Here is a 21,052-nt window from a genome sequence, read left to right as displayed (position 1 = left end):
GTTTATTAGAACAATTTGCAAAGCAAAAATAGCTCTTGCCTCTACATGTACCTGAGACTTGTTACTAACAAAAAGTGCAACCTAGATTTTGTTTTCACACTACAAAGGCAAAACATAAATTTTTATTTTTAACATTGGCCTGTATAATTCAAATATTTCTCAGAAACAACTTAAATTAAGCACATGTGCCTGCTATTTATCTCTAAGCTGTAGACATCTTTAAGCTTAAATATGTAATACAAAATTAAGATAATGTAATTCAATACAAAATGCTTTTTGATTATTTGATGCCACAAATTCTTACGGAAGCTTATTAACCGTTTAAACTAAAAACATGGCAACAAGGTCAACTTTAACTTGAACAAACTGCTAAACTTTTTATCCTTACAGGTAGAAGAGGAAGTCATCCAGTTGTATGCTAGGCTCCTTGTGAATGCTCTGACCCACAAGGAAAGCCAACTTGTGGGCGTACTGGCAGGGAGCAGGCACTCTGATGATCCCCTAAAGCATGGATTATTATATTATTTATTTTTCTTTAAAGACAGGTTATATTCAACACTCCTGTCATGAAAACCAATTAAGAAAATTACACTTCAATTTACAAAAGATCTCTAGGCTCTCTCTCTAGGAAAAACCCTAAGAGTACAGCCATCCAGGAGGGGGTCACGCATATACCCAAAGGTGTTCAAAGCTAGCCCACCTGCCAGTTGTAGTACATGTGGCAGAGCTTGTAAGTAAGACGCTGCATATGGTCAGGCTTCAGTCCACTGGTGTCATACACTACATTGTAGTGGGTTGGGGAGACGCTTCCAGTGCGGATAGCTTGGCTCACAATGTAGAAGTCATACCTGGCAAACACAAATTGCTATTGTTGGTGTTTGCAATTACTACATAAAGTTGCATAAGAGTTAACGTACGTACCACTCATGTCGGGTGACCTCAGAGTCAACAATGGTGCCTGGGGGAGGGTTGCACACCTTGCCATTAATGTGGGCAAAGAACCTGGTGCTGATGCGCTTCTTTACCACCACCACACTCAGCTTTGGCCTGTAAGACAAATAGACAAATAGATGGAGACACTCTATAAAAAAGTACCAGTAAAATTTCAGCTTTGTTCAAATAGTTTTGGTATATGAGCACTTAAATGAGCAACTCATTTAAAAGAAGTAAAAAGACACCTTCAGTCAAACTATTTAATGGGTTTACTTGAGTAACCAGGTCACGGTCAGAGTTTTTATTTAAATTATTTAGTTCATGCCTTCTCTCACACTCCCCTTTTTCACTGCCTGCACATTTGACATGATGGCTCTCTGAAACCCCCCACCACTCCACACTCAGGTTCAAAGATATTAAAAATAAAATCTGGACCTGAAACACTTACATGTATTGATCACTCAAAGACTTGATGGAGTCTATAATTTGTGAAACCTCGTAGTTGACCACGCTGTGCAGTTGGCCATCACCCACTCCATCTCGGTACACAATGATGCGTGAAGGCAGGCAGTTGTTGAACTTCTGATAGTCTTTCAGCGCAGCTGGCAACAAATACGAAGTGATGGTCAGGTTTTTATGCAGTCATTGACCGAATATGTTTACATAAATAAGAGGTTTTAGACATTTAGAGGTAAACAACTTGCCTCTTAATGCCATTTTCAATCCATCCATAATTTCTTGCCCCTTGTGCTGCAGTACACACTTTGAAAACCACCTTGACAGAAAAATTAGAAATGTTAAAGTCACAAGAACAACTCTGGAACAGGAACATAAATGTAAATAGATCCTGATTTATACCAATGTATTAAAAAAAATTTAAATACAACACTGTTTGATACTGCAATGATAAGCTGTCAACTACCGTTTTACCTAAAATTATGTTTTGGGCCAAATCGAGGTCAAATCACATTATCCCCCACAAACAAACTGGCCCACAGTTTGTTTGGGTCCAGACCGAGACCCAATCTAGTAAAAAGGTAAAAAGCATTTCTTTTGGTCCACACCCTAGTGTGATCCTGTGTTCGGACCTGCCCAAACACAGACATCATGAGGAAAAAAGAAGGGGGGAAAAAAAAAAAAAAAACAAAGATAAAGAAATAAAACTAGTTCCATTCAACTGGACAACGCAGGTTTAAAAATGTTTTAATCACAACAACAAGTCATAATGCAGTTACCTACATTATAGTAGTGCATTTTAAGCACAACTGAATGTAAACAAGCTAAAATATTGAAATCAGACCATTACACATCTATAGTAGATACTAACCTGCTCATGGTCTGATTGAGACTGGCCACTAAAGCTCCAATGGACCTTTTTCCAGAAGCAGTGTCATGGTAGCAGTCAATGCCCACAATCATCAGTTGTTTGAGCTGCTCAAAGGTAAGCAACAAATTAATGATGTCACAACTAACATTCATCAATAGTTCCTTTTGTTGACCTTTGCATTTTGTAAAATCGCATTAATCCAGCAAACTAATGCACTGAAAGAAATCTGCTATTCCTGATACAGTACTTATGCCTCCAGCACAAACATTCAAGATGTATTTTGGCACGTCTCAGGGCGTGGTACTAAATCCAGTGGCAGGTAATTGTGAGAGAAGGCAATAGGTGCTCATTGTTGTTGTTCATGATTGGTCACTACATCTCAGCTACAGCAAAAAATAAAGCGGTGACCACCACCTTCACAATTTCAATTCCACTTCTGCTCTTTTTTGTAACAAAAAAGAAAATAAAAAAAATTTGAGAGCATAGAATTGACAACTTTGTAAAATTCATTGTAAAGTAAAGCAGAACAAATTAACACTGACCTACAAGTTCACATAAGTGGGAAAAGCAGCTTTAAAATGTTTGTAATTTGGGCTAACCCACTTGTTACATCCTGTTTAATATATGCTTTAAACAAAAAAACAAAACAAAAAAACAACACGATTATACATAAATTGCTAGATTGATGATCTGCTCAACTCCTTTGCTTTCCCTTTGAATAGCTGGAGTTAAATGTTCTTTAACATACAAGTTAGCCTACATAGGACTTACAGGGATTTCTACACTCCAGAGTTCTCCACCCATCTTACAAGCCATTTGCAGCACAATTTTAGTGGCCACAGTCATGAGTGCCTGAGGTCGGCTGAGGGTACGGGACAGCACGCACTGGCTGGGAGTGGGGCAGTCCACACAAAGGTACTTCTTGATGCTGTCATACTTGTCCTTCCTGTTGCTGGGGAGGACCACTACCACCTAACAAATAAAAAAAAAAAAAAAAAAAAAAAAAAAAAAAAACTTGAAAGGTCTGAACACACTATTGGTGCTCAAAAACAAAAGAACACACAAATGTGGTTAGAATGAAACCAATAACTTAATTCATGTTTCTCTTCTGTGTTGATGCGTTTTATATTTAGTCACTAACCATCTGTGTTTGAGGTCCAACATTGTGCTGCAGGGCTCTAAGGAGGGACTCCTGCTGATCCTCATACTCAATCCTGAATTAAACAACCAATTGATAATTGACAACCACCCAGGGACGGCTGGGAACAATTTTAGTTTAACAATACACTTACTATGAAATAAATGATTTATAGCATTACACTTAAACTTACATGATGGCTCTCTGCAGACGGATTCCGAGTGGACCCGAGACTTTGTTGAGGGTTTGCAGGAGGGACTGGGCTTCGTTGCCGTTACGACGAGTATGAAACATGAGCCAATTATTCAGAGAAGGAGAGCTGATCACTGGTATCCCACGCATCTCTTTGGACCAATCAGCTGCCCAAGGGTTGTACTCATACTAGGTGACACAGATTATGCCAATCTCACTTAAGATCACAAATTAATTAAATCAAAAACACAACACACAAGTGTGTGTAGCCACAACCATGTTATACCGATCTTGATCCCTGGAAAATCCTCTCCCCTGGGAGAACTCTGCCAGCCAGACTTAGGAGTTGCTTATCAAAGCTGAGTCCCCACTTATCCAACTCCGCCTGTGCATCAGGATTCCTAAGAAATACATTTCAGAACTTGAATCAAACCCAGGTACTATGTGGACTGAAGATGTTGACAAGATACATTGTTATTTTAACCTCTGCATTTATGAAAAGACCAATTGCAAAAACTGCTGAGATGACAAAAATGACAGCTTCAAAATCAATTTATAAATATTTAGAATAAATAAAAAGTACAAAGAATTTAAAGGATAGGTTTGGGGCTTGTACATATGCTGCTTTCATACTAAATAACTCACTTTCACCCCTGGATTTTTGCTGTTGATCAGCACATGTAAAATATGTGTGCTAGGTTTCCAAAATAATTCAAGGTGGAGTAGAAATCCCATTACTCTTCTCTGCATGTACACGCAGATTTCAGGTTTCTTAACTGCAAGTAAACCTCAGTAACCAACTGCAGCCCAAACATTAGGTCATAATTTCTTAAGACAACAATCCACTTTACTGCTGGAAAAGTACAGAGCTGTGCACATTTCTTTATAACAGAAACAGCATGATAAATTTTAATTATGCTTATATTTTATTTAATTATAATTTATTTAATTATGTTTATGTTATGTTTATTGTTATAATAACAGAAAGTACTTCTATACAGTTTTTATGCCATGAGAAACTTCCATTATTGTGCAGACTGCAGTCATATTGTGTGTTGGGTTTAAGCAGAAAATGTGAACACACAGTTAAACACACCCTCTATTGTAATTTAATGGCATTTAACGTTCTTTGCATGCACAGGGAGATAACTGTTCATGTATGCATATGTGTGTTAGGGATTTTTAAAAATGTACTGACCTTTCTGCAACCCCCTTTCAGACATCCCCTGGTTTTCTCACATAATCCTGACTTTTTTTTGTTTGTTTTTTTTTCAGGAGGAGGTGTATGTGTGAACGAAAATGTTCACACATACACACACTGGTCTGTACTGAACCATCAGAAGGATTAAAAGTGAGCCAGTGGGTGTGTTGACGTTTCTATCACTCGAGTAATGGAACCTTTTTTCTTAGAGGCACAAGCTCCAATGTACTGTACTGTTTCCCATTTCTTGAGTTCATTTGTGAAACAGGATTGATAATCCTAATTGCAAGTGCTAACAGACCTGTACTTAGAAATGGAGGGCTAATGATGGCAGAGATGACCTATTGTTCTGCATATCTGTGCTAGTTGACTAAGGAACACAATCTGTTTGCAAATTTCAGACATTGTTTTCAGACTCTGCTGGATATTTTAAATTACAATAAAATATAATGAATTAAACAAAATATAACAATCGGTATTTAATTACATTACTGTACAAAAGGTGAAAATTCTAAATAATCACAAGGTTGGTCACAAGGTTTATGCTGTTAAATTATGTTAATGATAACTGTATGGGGTGGAGACATCATTAAAGATCCAATAACTATGACAATCTTTCCTAAACAAAGTGCAAAGTAGATGGGCAAGAAAACCATTAAAGGGGGGGGGGGGAATCAATTAGGGGTTTTCCTGTTTAAGAGGTTAACTCTGTGACATTGGTTTTCACCTACTTCTGTATGTTGGTAACAAATCTGTTAAGGCGTCCCTCCCTCTGCTCTGGAGTTAGCCTGGTATGGGTGCTCAAGTCCTTCATTATGTTGAAGTCAGCTCGCATCTTATCAGTTAGGCCTGACAAATACATTGACAATATTTAGTATTAACATCACCAAGATTAGTCATGTGACTAACCTAAAACAGGTATGTTTAACTAAATACAGTGGCTTGTATTCATAGCAACCTTTAAAGAACACCATTTCCCATAAGTCCTATGCAATTGTGGGCTACAGTTGACATGGGGTGGGGGGGGGGCGCTAGTCCATGAGTGAGTTGACTAGTACAGGTTTTCAGAGAGCAGAGTAAAAATATGACTTTCAAGACAGCTGTTGACTTTTATTAGAATTGACAAAACCATGTTATGACAATAACACCTTTCCCCCTCAAAGAATTATGAAAGAAATGCTTAACCCATTATGACCTAAGGAGCTGTTTGTAAATAGCCTAAAACCTGAGGGCTTTTGGAAAAACTTGCAAAGTTCCCTAAAACCCTTATTTGTCCCTGTAGCAGATAAAAACATGAAATAAAATCCAATTGAAATCTATTTTTTAATATTTGGCTTTAATTGAAAATCACTCCCACTTTTAACCTAACAAAAAGTGTAATGCTCAATTATCATTTATTGCCATTATAGCAGATTGTAAATTTCTCCTTTGAGATGGGTTTGGGATAAGTTATCTTAAAAACCTACTCGTTGGCTTATATTTTACCTTTTTAAAATCCCTGTAATGGCGATGCATTTCAATCAGGTAAATCTTTACCTCTCTAACAATTCCTGGTTTTCAATTCATCTTGGAATCCAAAAAACTCAAAAGTGTTCTTCTGCTTTTCCCCAAGCATCCCGCTGATTTACTCACTCAGCCTCAACTAGTAGTTTAGTAGTCACATTATAGTGTAGTTTGTAAGTTGCATCTAATTTACTGCTGTTCTCCTCCTTAAAATAACTGCTGCACTCTGCATCACTGTTGCTTTTGTCACTCTGGTCATCAGGCACTGTAGCTGTCTAAAAGGCAACTTTAGAAACTTTCTGCAGCCCACAGAGTGTAAGAGCCAAAAGCATAAATTACATTTCCTCACACTGCATTTTGTATTCCCCACCTATATTACAGACACCACAATGCATTTTATCAGTCAGAGGACTTGAAATCAATGACATCATCAAAAACGCTCACACTCTCCATACGGCTTCAAAGATAAAACCGCATAAACATTATTTCCGGTCTTATATAGGCAAAAGCTGCATCCAATCTTCATTGGTTAATAGTGGATGGCATTGAGTTGATGCTAATCAGGAGTGGTTAGTGCTGCCATTTACAGTTAGAGGGTCCCCATTTTCAGCTTCTTGCCCAATGACAAGTGGGATAGGCTGCAGCCCCCCATGACCCTGAACAGGATACACAGTTAAAGATAATGGATGGATAAGCGCTTATAATACATGTTAAATGCCACAAAGAAGCTGCATCTTTATGGTGCTAGGGTTAACTTGTTAGATATGAATGAAGAGTCAAAGAATCCAATGGTAACCTGTAAGATAGCACAGCTCTGGGATGAGCATGGCTGGGCCTTTAGCAGCTCCATCAGGACCCATCCTCTTCACTTGGCTTATCAGCAGCACTTGGTTTCCATCAATGATTTCCAGTCCATATTGCTAAGAACAAAAATAATAAATAATTTAGTGTGGACTAGAACAGCAACACAACAGAAAAATAATCTCACATTCAGAACCGTGCATTAAGTGTGAGTCACAAACTACTAAGGTCTCAATGTGTTTCATGCTGTTCAATTCAATAAGAGTACTTTACGGCAGAATACATAGAGGTTTAATTTATTGTGTGTATGAAAATTTGTTTCTCTATTGAGGCAAGAAAGAGTGTCGAAGATTTTCCTTGTTACAAGTACTAGTTGAGAGCTGGACACCTACAGTCTTGTAGTAGTTCTTGAAGGAAATGTCTGTGTCTCCCCTCTTGAACGTGTTGTTTGGTGTGTGATCCCAAGCAATGTCATCAATCCTGTAGGTTTTGTTGTTGTATCTTAAAATGTAGGGGTAGCCCCAGAAAAAACAAACAAATAAATTAATTAAATATCCATGTTGGCTAAGTAAATATTAGAAATACATGTGTAAAAAATGATTTTACTTTGTGAGCACTATGAGTCCAACAAGCTCCTTAGCACAAATATCAGCAAACCGCTGATTTCCACACTGCTTCCTCAGGTTGGCCATAAAATCAAGGACAGTCTCACTACGCAGCACCTTGTGGCTCACATCAGTGCACAGCATGATGGATGACTCATAATGCAAAATGGTGGTGGTGTACCCTGGCCAGATAGTCAGCCTGTACATGAATGAGATGGCCAAAACATTAGAACCTCCTCTTTTTATAATGCACTTTCCAGTATGACTCCACTACCCACTTTGACCTCAATAATAAACACTTAGTAGAATTATCACCTTACTGACAGTTTCAACTTAAAAACAGAGAAATGATAACCTTGCAAAAGTAGGATTCATGGCAGAGCAACAGTATTGGATTACATTAAATTGCACAGGTGGTCATAATGTTATGCCTGATTGGTGGACATACCTGTAGTATTTGTTATTTGAGAAGCAAAACTGTCGAGCCATTCACTGATTCGGTTTTATAAAAGCAGTATAATAGAACATTATTTAAAGTACGGGACAACAAAACCCAGTGTACCTGTGCTGTGGGATGTTGAGTGGATCACTGGCGTTGTAGTAATTGCGTCCAATCTGTTGCATGTTGAGAATTCTCAAGATCCTGTATACAGTATATTAACACCATAAATGTCATGTTTGGAATTATCCAACTATGCCAAACGAAATAGTATTGTATAGGTCTAAACTTAATCAGAAGATTTGATTTCTATCATGGCTGTATACAACTCACTGACTCAACTAGAACTTGCCTTCTGAATAGGATGTTGTAAAACTGAATGCACACTGGTGAAGTTGGTGGCAGTTCATTTGTCAGAGTGATTATTATCTGAACTTTCTCTCCATTCCTTGTTTCACTTAGCAGCACCGTTTCCTGAACACATGGTTTGACATTTCAGTGCAATGCAGAAAACTTGATATCAAAATGCAAAACATAAAAAAATATCCTAATTACATTTAAAACAAGAACAGGCAAAGAAAATGGAAAAAGTAGCTTTTTGCCTAAACTGGCTAGTTGTTTAAACTCACCAAAACAGCACATCAACATGTAACCCTAACTCTTAACACAGTTCTGTTTAGCATGGCCAAAAATTTATTTCGCAGCATTTTTTTTAGATTTGAGGATTTCAACTGTATGGCATGGCACTTTTTTTTTTTTTTTTTTTTTTTTAAATGCACAATTTTGTATTCATACAGGTTGGTGTTTTTTCTACCATGAGTACATGAAATATGTTTTGAGACATATTTCTCAAGTGTCCTTCTGCACCATAAAGAAACCAGCCCAAAAGTAATGGCCAATATATTCCAACTAAATTATTTTAATAATAAAATGGACATCGATTAGTCACAATTCCATTTGTTCCTCAATTTCAAATGTGTAATAAATTTATATTACCAGCAGTTTGGCTGAACTATTGTCTTCCCAGTAGGATATACCCTTCAATCCAGTGTATTAATAATTTCAATTTGAGCAATATTGTACAAATCACTACTCACCCTATTTAGACTGTTATTTTAATTATAGAAGTGTGAGTTGGCATGTGAAAACCTGTATGCCCCCAGCAATATCGTAAGGTAAAGAAACTAAATACGTATCAAAGTACCTTGCTGGGCAATCTGAGAGGCAGAAAAAGTATAGCTCCATCAAAGCTTCGTGCTGAGCCAAGTGCTTCTTCATGCTGGAAGAGGAGTGCAGATCTAAGGCGACGGGACTCCATCGGGGGTTTAAAATCCACATGGTACTGGTACAGAACCCACTGAGGGCGTGACAGGATGCGAAAGAAATTTGCTGCCAACTGTATGGTAGACCCAGTTGTTCCTAAGGAAGTAAACAAAGTAGAAATTTATAATGGCTGCCGCCACCAAAAATTGAGTATTGGCACCATAAGCGTTGCATTACTCTCACTTTAACATTCAGTCTTGTTCTCTATACTGTCCACATTTACACTGGCAAGAAGGAGTTTAGAAACATCTACACATTGTTGTATTTTTATTGTCTTTTGTTGGTTTTATTCAATTAATTGTTTCTAAATGATCACAAAATAAATATTTAAGCATATCTGAGCAGAGAATAATAGGCAAATCAGATTTGCATGTTAAACTTCACTTTAAGCAGGAACTGCCGGAAAAATCTGTGGCATTCTACTGATCAGTTTGTCCATAAATTCAAGTGTGAATATTCCTAATTTGATTATGCCTGCACTCCTAGCTGTTAAAACATCTTAAAATGAGATCATGTCCAGTAAGCCAATTACTTACTCTTTTATAGTTAGTGACCTATCATTGTTACTGTAAATTAGAACTACAAATGGCAAAACAGCTTTCCTTAAAAACTTCTTAGATATAGCTGAGAAATTTAGAGATTTATTTTGGTGAACACTATAGTCTCCAGAGACATGCTGTCACTGTATCCAATCAGAAGACGAGGTGCAAGACCCAAGTGCACATCTGCCCAAGTCAACAAGTAATTACAAGTGTCCCTGAAAAACAGACACCTTAAAGTCCTGAATTGGCGACATTGTTGAATAAGACAGGAGAGAAATTCATGTGCAGACAAATGCAAAATTGACTTGATCACTATTCTGTGCTTGAATATTATTTAAATTTAAAACCCATCTGATTTAATTATATATATATATATATATATATATATATATATATATATATATATATATATATAGATAGATAGATAGATAGATATAGATAGATAGATAGATAGATAGATATATATAGATATAGATATATAGATAGATAGATAGATATATATATAGATATAGATATATAGATAGATAGATATAGATATATATATATATATATATATATAGATATATATATATATAGATATATATATAGATATATATATATAGATATAGATATAGATAGATAGATAGATAGATATAGATAGATATATAGAAATAAAGTAGTGTTGGCGTTTTCAAACTCTCATGTCATGTCCACTTCAGGCCTGCAAATGTGACTTAGCATATTTTTACATTTCTACAGAAAATAGAGAACTACAATAAACAGCTGTACAAATAACAGCTTCTCTCACATAGTGTGACTAATCTACAGTGTTTCAACCCTAAAAATCAAGATTTCCTGATCAATAGATTAAACAAGTTCTCTCTTCAATAATTACAACTGACCAGACTTTGATTCTTTCACATGCTCCATAGCCTGCCGAGTGTTAACCCCCACATCATGAAAATCACAGCGGCGTCCACCTCTTTCTCCCAGCTTCACCTGCTGAAATCCAGCTGAAATCTTTGTAACAGCTGATAAAATAAAAATAAAATTATTAATAGCCAAACCACATTGGCAAAAGAAAACTGCAACTTGTGTTTGGATGTACCTTGTGCAGAGAAGGGTCCTGGAGCACCTTTCTGCCTACCTCTACCAACCAGCTCACCCTCGTGAGAAGGGGCAGCTGCTGGTGGTGCAGGTTCCCGAGCTTGGCTCTTTAAGAAAACAGGTGAAACAAAAAAATTAAAAATAATAAAATTTAAAAAACGCATGTGCAAATAAAGCTACACAATAGAACAGAGAACACAAAAGGGAGAAAATGTGTGATAAAATAGTGATATTTATTAGTCACCAGAGCTCGAGATTAAGTAAACCCTGATTGGGCTAATGTCTATTCAGATGTCAGATCTGGCTAGTGAAAAATAAATGATGGTTTGTACTGTTTCCCAAACATTGATTTTTGAGTGGTATTTTTGTTCAAACTCAGGAGTTGATTCAGTTACGGAGGCTGTTTTTGTGCTGCTGTCGAACTGTAGTGCAGATAGGCTTGTTTGTTATTTAGCAAATCCCCAAAGATGAAGATATAATTGAGAGTACAAAGTGATCAAGAAATCTGTTGAATATGAACATAAATTTAAAAATAAAAGTCAAACTGATATTTTAGCTTTCCCAATATTTATCTGAACAAGCCAGATCGTCCTGGGCTGCCCACTGGACTCTGTAATAGGTGGGTGAGACCAGACATCTTATCTTATTCAAACTGAAGTAAACCGTTTATAGTGTATTCCAATTATATTTACAGTACATTTTAAATCACAGCATGTCAATCAGAAGGTTTTAATTTACAGCTTAGTTTTGTAGTTATGCATGTATTAAACCAAACCATGATGATGAAAAGAAGAATTTCAGTTAAATGTTGACAATGAGTTACTGATTATGCAGGATACTGAAACAACACATTACACTATTTGTAATGTTTTTTAAAAAGCAATTCATTAATTAAGGATCACGGTTAAGTCTTTAGGACACTAACTCAAAAAGTAAAATTCCTTAAATCACAGGAATTATACCTTATACTTTTTTCTGATCCTGATATTAGCAGACGACCCTTCTAACCTGAGCCACGGTTACCCCTACCATACATTTTCTGTTTGGGATAAACAAGTAAAGGGGTCTAGAAAGCTTAATGTCATAAACATGATCCCAAAGTATGAGTCAGACAGCGATCAGTAAAAACAAAACAAAACCGTGCTGAACAGGTAACAGCTGTGTGTTTTCTTTTTGTACATGCTATAAAGTAATAGTAGCTCTTACGGCTCCAGGTGCAGCAGTCTCCTGGCCACGTGCTCTGCCTCTTGATCTTGCTCGTGCTCGACCAGTCATTTTCGGGTAATCTCAAAATGGCACCTCTCAAAGCTCTTAAAAAAAAATTCCACCATTATTAAAAAAACGTTAATAAACTAACCCAGAAATCTAAAGGAGACGATCTGAAAATTACTCTCATGGTGACTTGAAATTGGTTAAATTGGTCTAAGCTTAAAGCTTAAAGTGTTACATTTCATGAAGTTACCGTATCTCGTATTTCAAAAAACGGAATCACAATACATATAAGTTAAATACAAAATATCAAACTATATGTTTTAAACAATGATTTTTCTCGTACCGACAAGATGGCGCCCGCTAATTAAGGTTATCTCTCAGCTCAGGTGCTCCTAACATTAGCATGCTAACACATGTTACACCAAAGAGCAAAGGGATTTATTTAACTTGGGTGGTATGACGATACAAATTGATAAAGTTATAACTTCGATTAATGCTAAATCCAAAAATGGTAAAGAGAAGAAATCAAGAGTCACTTTTAAAATGTGTAAAACATGTGTACTCACTTTTAAAGGACACGGTGGGCCTTTAATACAAAGTTACACTGAAACCCAACTCTATCCACCAAGAAGGGTGAAAAGAGATTGCAGCAAGTCAGTTGCAGGTCTTCACTGGGAAAATTAATGCGCAAATTAATGCGCAATAAACATTCCTTCACCCAACATAAAGCATATATATCTATTACAAGTTAATATAGCTAAAATTATAACTAATGAAAACGTTAGAATAGGTTAAATAAATAAATCAACAAAGCATAAAAGCTGAGGAATTATTTTTTTAAGCGTAGTGATTCGTTCACCTTAGTAATTTGGCGTGTGCATTTTATTTTTGACGGTGCGGTTTCAATATTGACCACTTGATGGCAGCAAAAGTCGCACAATAATTTCACTGATGTTTGGTTTGCCCACATGTATTTCCCAGTTTCTCAAACAAATGTAGTCTATCAGACATGAATTGTTCCTTTTTTACACCAAATTGAGTAAATCCATAACAATCCTCAAATAATCACAATCAAAAAAATGTATGGCATCTTTCTGAAAGAGGAAAAAAGAAGAAGAAAGAAGTTTCCCTTCATTTAACTTGCAGAACGTTAAGTGAGGCCTAAATGAAAAAAGGCTATAAATGAAAATAAAGGATGACAATGACCGATAAAAATCAATTGATTGACTGATTAAGTATTTACTGTGCAATCGTAACCTTTTTTGATGGTGTTTTCAATTAATTAAAACTTGGATCAAAGCCTAAAAGGCCTTGTGTCTGGAGCTGATCATTCGTAAATTAAACTTTTGACCACAATAAATTAAAACAGTGCACTTCTTTTTAGTGGTGCGTGATTATTTCTTCCTAAAGTTTTCCTCTTCACTCTACTTCCTATCGTTTTAAACAGAACTCGGCACCTCAGAGGGCATTTTTAGGAAAATGTACGCAAGTCTTTCATGTCTGAGATCTAAGAGTGATTACAGATTCAGACCTAAGGGACCAGTCTGCGAGGACCCTCTCCAGTCACTGTTTACCTGCAGAAAGAAGACTGAGGGGAGATGAAGTAAAGGCAGGGACATCAGTCTGATCATGGCTAATTGTGTTGTAAAAAAGGAAAAAGTCATTTATCACACAAAATAGGGTGTATTTGTATCTATGAGCACGTGAATGGATGCAAGTCAATACATACACATATTAACATTTAGTTGTTGAAAATGCTGAACAGTATAACGGTTCGAACAAGTAAAGTTGTCTTCAAAAACCACATTATCTCTTAAAAAACAACAAAGCACATTGAAAACGAGTGAAAATGAAGGAAAAAGAAGAAAATATAGCAAGGGAGAGGGCTGCAAGCAGAGCGGTGTGAGGCTGTGAAAGGTACACCCTGCCAAGGACATTGATGAATGCGCTTCAGGCTTCAAGCTCGCCCTGCAGCCCCCAGTGGCGTGGATTTCACGCTTACACTAATCATGCTCTGCGAGATACTACGGACCAAAGCTGATGAAAGGAAACACAGAACACAGTTACTATATCAAACCGCCTGCACTTTCACAAAATACACAACCTTCATTACATTCATCATCATAACTAATAACCAATCATCATCATCATTGTCATCATCACCACTATCACCACTGTCAGGAGCACACTTCACTGTTGATACGCTTGTATGACATTCAGGCATTCATCCTGTTTGAAATGTTAAAAACAAAACAGGATCAAAGCTTTCGTCTGAGTGGCCCCATTAAGCTTGAACCCCTGACTGCACAACCAGAACAAGAGGGGATTCTGAATTATAAGGATCTCCTCTGCCATCATATTAGTAAGCAGGTTAGGAAAATTAGATTATTCTCATGCCTGCTGTGGAATCTAATCTGCTCTGAATTAGTACACACACACACACACACACACACACAGGCTGGCCATCTACAGTCTACAACCTCACTTAAACATTAAACAAACAGGTGTTCTATTCTAAATGAAGACCCAAAACAACACAAGAGTTTCCAGCCTCGTCACTGATGCTGCACTATTGTCAAAAATCAGTGAATCTCACATCCAGCAGTTGTTTCATGAATTGTTTTGTGTCTACAATAAATGCAACAAAATTAAAAACAAAAACAAATTGCTACTTAATGGAAGTTAAAAGAAAGGTTTTCCACCTCACTGTGTCTCCTGTAATTCTCATCAATTAATAGATGACATTTTTGACAACATTAACATCCTTTAAATACCTCACAACCTACACTATCAGTAAAAATTAACATTATCCAAAGCATCCAGGACTAACTTTAATATTTATTTTTTAAATTTAATTACACATAATTTGTAAATATAATTTACTGTGAAATATAATATATATTTATTTTATTTTATTTGCATTTGGTGTTGCAACTACTTTGACATGAGATGACAACTGAGTATACTTTGTACTCACAGTTGAAACTCTACAAACAGCAAAGTGTTTTCAAGGTAAAGAAATCTACAATCGACTACATTTCATAATCCACAATAATTCGTACCTTTTCTGCACAAAACTGACAGATTAGTTTTTTTTTTAATTTTGTACCTTTATGTAAGTGAATGCTATGATCACCAATCAGCTTTTTGTACACATTGTTTACACTGTGTTATCCTGTTACTGTATTTACATATTTGTGGTATCAGAGTATTATTTCAGCTAATGGCACTGATTAGCTTACTTGGCAAAGAAATGATAACAAGAGCTTGTGGGTCAAATTGACCCCAAACAGGGGATAAGTCACGAACAGAGGCTGCTGTGTACTGTGATATCAAGGGTTTAAATCTGAATGTTGTCACATACAGTATGATCCCTACCTGCACTTTCTCTTTCATGTATGTTCAGCAACACATTTTATTAGCTATGAAAATATTCTTCAAAAAACAGGCAAACTATGGTTACATAACTATAAATAAAACCAGAACATTAACATGTTCACACAAATCCTCACTCGGGTTTTCAAAATAGCAAACCCTCGTTCAGAAATGATTCGACCCCTTTATACACATTTCCTGTGAGCATGAAATCCAAGGACATAAGTCATTCAAGCTCCATTTTGTTTCAGTTTTTGGCAAATAATGTTTCCTGTTCATTGGAAAACAAAAACCTTCGGGCTGATGGCCTTGACTTGTTGGAAATTATTTGCGTATACAGATACAGAAAATCTATGTAGAAAAAGATTTGGCTCCCACAAGCACCTATTTGTCCACTGAATACTATAAAGGATCATTTGACACTCTGCTAAGAGCAAAATATGGCAAGACAATGACAAGATATGCTTAGCAAGATTTTAAAGTTTGTGCTTGTGAATATGCTTGGTGTCTTCACACATCAGCCCAAACCTTTTGGAAAAAGCAGGGGGTAAAGGCAGTGGGAGTAGGAGGAGGAGGAGGAGGAGGAGGAGGCCCTTGCTGAACATAGCAGAGGCAGAGCCCCCTCAGAGTCAGCCTCAGTGAGGATGCCATGTGATCTCTGTAAAGTCAACAAGGGTTGGTCCACAGCTGGGTTGCAGGAGAACAGAGCGCAGACACGTAGCAACACCCTCCTGCTGGGAGCAGCCGAGGAGACGGAGGGCTCACAGCCTGCCTCTGAATCTACTGTAGATAAGTGTGAGCGGACAGCGGGGAGGAATCTTCCCCAATTTTGTTTCATCATCACAGAAGCAATAGTTATTTTCATTGCTCATTTGAGTTTACATACATGGTTGGATACTGAGGCTTACATTCCTGAGATTTGATCCTTGCTCCAAGCATCTCCTCTGTGCCAGTGAGCCACTGCACAATGGGAGCGCTGCAGCTTTATTTCTAAGATTAAGTTGCCTTCTGCATCACTGAAACTTTCTGGGGGTTGGAAGTTGAAGTCTCAGTGGTTATTCCTCTCTTTGTCCAAAGAATTGGTTTGAACAAAGGTGCAGTGAAGCATCAGCAGCAAAGAATCTAATAAGTACGATGTGGGAATAAAGCAGAGGGGAGTGAGCATCAAAGGCAGCCAAGCACAGCATGACTGGCATTGGTCTGAACTCCCAGCCTAGGACACTCAGCATGCTCTTCAGCAATCGCCCCCTTTGGACCAGTCCTGGGCAGTAATTAAAACCATCATTCCCACTGCCTCGGTATCTCATTAGCCACAGGACCCTAAGCTTTCATCCCAGCTTGTCCAAAAATATCACAACTCCACACCAGCAAAGATGAGTCCCGCACAACCAAAACACATGTCTGTGACATCTCTGAGCTGAACAGAGCTTTATCTAACTATCATCCAACTCCAAAGGAACAGGGAGATCACACAAGCCAGCCTATTCATGTCCAAAGCAATTATTGTTGCACCTATCAGCACTAACTTGTCTCCCTGCTGTTGGTTGGCTAAATCGACCTGTGCGGCAAACAAAAAATAAATGCAAATATGAAAGAGTAACTTCAATGTGACAACAACGCTTAGAAAAGAGTAAATTTCTGTAATTTGGGTTTCAGCTGCGAACATCAACCAGTGTTTGTGGCTTAAACCCATTAAAAAATGAGGACAAACTGGTACATTTGAAGCGCCTACGTTTTCACTATCAAAGGCAGGATATGAAGTGGGCGAGTATCGGTTGCAGTGGTCAGATTTAGCGCTTTGGCTGTAGATAAAAAGAAACTTTTTCTTCCCATGTTTTATTCAGTATGGGCCATGACTAACCCATGTAATATACTGAGCCTCTGAAGTGCGGCTTCCTTTCAATCTTTGTGTACTGCAGACAGAAGTGAATGTGTCCCTGTATTTTGTCAAAGCTACATCCATACTTGAACATAGGGATGCAGGTTGGGAAACTGTGTCGAGATTGGTTTATTTTATTCCCATAGTAAATCAGTTCTTCAATATATCAGCAGTGGAGAGCTATACTAAAACCTTAATCCGCTGCATGTTATTAACCTACTTGGCATCACTGCCAGGCTGTTTTAGTACTTTCAAATGACAGCAAGAAAGCTAATGGAAAAGACAAGATGTCAGCAAAAGCACCATTGTGTTTTTCTATGCAAAGACTAACCTATCTGTCTTTCAGCGGCCAGCTCAAAAATACAACCACTATGTATATTCAATGTGCCATGAGCCACAACAGTTGCAGAATCATTGAGAGCATCCATCAAATGATTTAATAAAGATACTGTGTTGCAACATGTTGCATATGAATTTTTCTGAGATCCTCCATTGAAGCGTTACAAAATACTTGCAGTGCCAAAATGCCCCACCCAAACATATAAAACAGGATCAGTCTGTTTCTAAAGAGTTCTGTTACATTGCCCTCACAAACATGCCAACCACTCCTCCTGCTCCTCGCCGCACAAATGTGTGTGTGCTGCATGTATTTGAAAATGGAGTCTCCACATTCTTTGGTCATGAGAAGCCTCTGATCTTTCAGGGACACAAAGAGTTGTGCAAGATGAGGATGAGCTCTTAACCTTTGTCAACATCCAGTCTGAATCTGCAGCTCCTTCAACAACAGCAGCGCATTGTTTATCTGTGTATTTGCTCAAACAGGCCTCAGTGCCACAAAAACCATTATAGAAAGCGTCCCAATTTCCTCCTCTGTGCCATTATGAGTCAATAGAAATTAAAACCCAACCACAAGCTGGTTCTAAGCCAAATTCAGCAAACTGACTCTCTCCCGCTTTCTGTCTTTGAGAAGCCTTTGATGTTAGCAGGGGGCTTTTGCACTCGCAGTGATGGTAACGAATGATACTTTAAGCGATTCTTTTTTATCCGGCAAGCTTAATGAAAGATTAATGGGTTTGATATTTTCTCTTGTTTATATTTTATTTAAAAAGTAAGCCATGGTCCTTGGAACCTGTTAAAAGCTTCTTCATAATGGTTTTATGAATGAGTAAAAGTCATATTATTTTCTCTGGCTCTAAAGTCAATGACAAGGGTTGATTGTATTCTTAGCACCATAATCTTTACATGAAGAGCACCAACCTTGAATGCCTCATCTACTTACTTTGATATGGATGACTTGCATCGCATTGCTTTCTATATGTCCTAATTCAGGTGGCTGCAGATTTTCCTGTTCACTGTGTTCCACAGCTTAAAATGACAGTTTATAAATTTGGTCTCCACAATAATATATTGGTGTCAAAAGAGATTTATCATATTTTATGAAAGCAGAAAAGATTTCTTCTCCTATTTTGGGGTCCTTTGTGGATCTGGTAACATATCCTAGCTGAGTGTATAGTGTTTATTCTACAGTGTAAATTTAAATTTACACTTTTCAGTTAACACCCATCATTTTTATCATTTCATTCTCATATGCTCCATATTAAGGTTGTATAGCAGATACTACTCCAAGAAATAGTCAGTTGCTTAAATGGTTCAATAATCTTTAGTGACCTAAAGTGCCTTCAAAACTCTTAGATCATATTTAGGGCTTATATGATTTTTTTCTTCCTACTCATTTTTTCAAAGACTCTAAAAACCCCTTATACCCCTGTGGAAAACATGGGGAGATCAAGATCAAAGACTTTCTTTAAACATTATTGTTAATGCACTGTAGTTGACTGATCAAGCACTTTTGCAGCTTTTAGAAGACGTATTTAGTCAATTTTCTACATTTTCTACATTTATTATAAGTGTTTTTCTGTTGTTGCTTTGCTAAATAATGCACTCCACTGACTTGCTTTGAAGCAAAATGAGGTTATGTTTTCTATTAATGTAATGAGGATATGATATTAATCTACATATTTGGCAGATGTTTTTTTTCCCTGCCACATTTCTCTAATTTTATGGTACAATATTCACTTATGACCACAGCATTACTACATTTGTCATGGTTATAGCATTTCTTTCTTGTGCCCAAGAGAGATCTTTCTAAACTTGAAAACATGATGTTATCATAGACTTATGAAAAATAGGATAACGTTCTGTTTTGCAAATGTGTGATCCAGGACTTTTCCTTTTCTATGAAAAAAATACTTTTACTGATTTTATTTTATGACTTCTTTATGTATAAAGAGCTAAAGGGTAGAATAAAGTAGATTAAAATGTATGTGAGCATGACATTATTTCACATATTTTACCTTTACTGCCATTGTTTGATATTTGTCACTTATGACACCACAGTTTTTAACAGCAACAACTATACAACTTCTATTCTAAAGATGTCTGTCTATCAAAAATATGAGAATATATTCCCCAAATAAAACAGGGATTTCTTGCTATTATCTAAAAAATACAAATATAAAAATGTATGTTTTTTCAGCATTATTTGCTTCAGAAAAGAGGTGTACAGCAGCAGTCGCAACCATTATTTCCTGTGGTGTAGTGCTTATTGCTTTAATGTGTGTGAAGGAGGATGGTGTAATCAGGAACCCGCAGGACCAGTAAAGGACCCAGTATGGTCCAACTACCACAGCCACAGGAAGGATGTGTTTGACTGTGTGGGAGCACAGAGAAAAACAAAAAGAAGCAAAGAAGACGGAAGGGATGGAGGACGAGAGCATTTAGGAGGGAACAGCATGTTTCTGAGTGTCAGGGGGAGCTATACTAGCCTCACCCTCTTTACTTTTTCTCTCTCTCCCTCTTCTCCTCCCCAGACTCACTCCCTCTCTACACCTCTTGCTCTGTGATTTATGCCTAACCTCTTTAATTCCAGCGCCAACCGCAGTAGCCGTCAGGTTAAGATGGGGTGAGGCACAGACATGTCCCATCACCTGAGAGCAGAAACTCACCATCTCTACTCCCAAATACAGCAGCAATTTTCCCTTCAGCCTAATCTCCTTGACATTGATGCTAGTAGCATATTTGTGAGACATCGCAGAGGCCTACTGCCAAACATCAGTCAATTGTTTTCCATTAGAAGACACAGTGAATTTATGAAGAATGTATGTTCTTTGAGTGAATCAAATGAATTCCTGTTGATTGATTTTTGCTCTTATCAGTGAGTTTTAGTTTTACTCTGGTCTTTTCACTAATGAATAGAATCATATGAGCAAACAATAGAAAATTAAACTAAAAATGCCCATGAAACCAGCTCACTACTATAACTTTGCTTCACTTCGGCTGTGGGATCAAATATGATAGGTGATAATTTAGGTTTGGTGACCTATAGTGCATATTCACCACATGACATGTCATTTCCATGGATGCAAAACACTCACACAGATCCCACAACAGAGAGGAAACACATCAGTTGCTGTGTGAACTGGAAAAGGGAAACTCG

The 21,052-nt window shown here is 37.3% G+C and overlaps 1 protein-coding gene across 1 annotated transcript; it reads right to left on the bottom strand.

The window, feature by feature from the left end:
* Nucleotides 1-32: 32 nt before the first annotated feature.
* Nucleotides 33-12,394, bottom strand: piwil1 (piwi-like RNA-mediated gene silencing 1). The gene is made up of 20 exons (XM_067521493.1): nucleotides 12,297-12,394; nucleotides 11,092-11,197; nucleotides 10,886-11,014; nucleotides 9,344-9,558; nucleotides 8,492-8,613; nucleotides 8,263-8,343; nucleotides 7,702-7,899; nucleotides 7,488-7,596; nucleotides 7,091-7,214; nucleotides 5,523-5,640; nucleotides 3,877-3,991; nucleotides 3,592-3,779; nucleotides 3,402-3,474; nucleotides 3,032-3,232; nucleotides 2,261-2,364; nucleotides 1,638-1,708; nucleotides 1,382-1,535; nucleotides 922-1,047; nucleotides 701-848; nucleotides 33-501 (listed from the first exon to the last, which is right to left on the bottom strand). The coding sequence occupies exons 1-20, from the start codon at nucleotides 12,363-12,365 to the stop codon at nucleotides 385-387; spliced, it is 2,568 nt and encodes an 855-aa protein (XP_067377594.1). The 5' UTR covers nucleotides 12,366-12,394; the 3' UTR covers nucleotides 33-384.
* Nucleotides 12,395-21,052: the final 8,658 nt, after the last annotated feature.

This window comes from Channa argus, chromosome 11 (genome assembly GCF_033026475.1).
Source record: "Channa argus isolate prfri chromosome 11, Channa argus male v1.0, whole genome shotgun sequence".
Lineage (NCBI taxonomy): Eukaryota > Metazoa > Chordata > Actinopteri > Anabantiformes > Channidae > Channa > Channa argus.
This window is presented reverse-complemented; position numbering and strand designations above follow the sequence as displayed.

Excerpts from the sequence above, each read along its gene's own strand:
- piwil1 (XM_067521493.1), bottom strand. The coding sequence starts at position 12,365 with ATGACTGGTCGAGCACGAGCAAGATCAAGAGGCAGAGCACGTGGCCAG. Across the intron at positions 7,597-7,701 it reads GGACTCATAGTGCTCACAAA|ATACAACAACAAAACCTACA; the intron begins GTAAAATCATTT and ends CTACATTTTAAG. Across the intron at positions 1,048-1,381 it reads TCTTTGAGTGATCAATACAT|GCCAAAGCTGAGTGTGGTGG; the intron begins GTAAGTGTTTCA and ends TTTGTCTTACAG.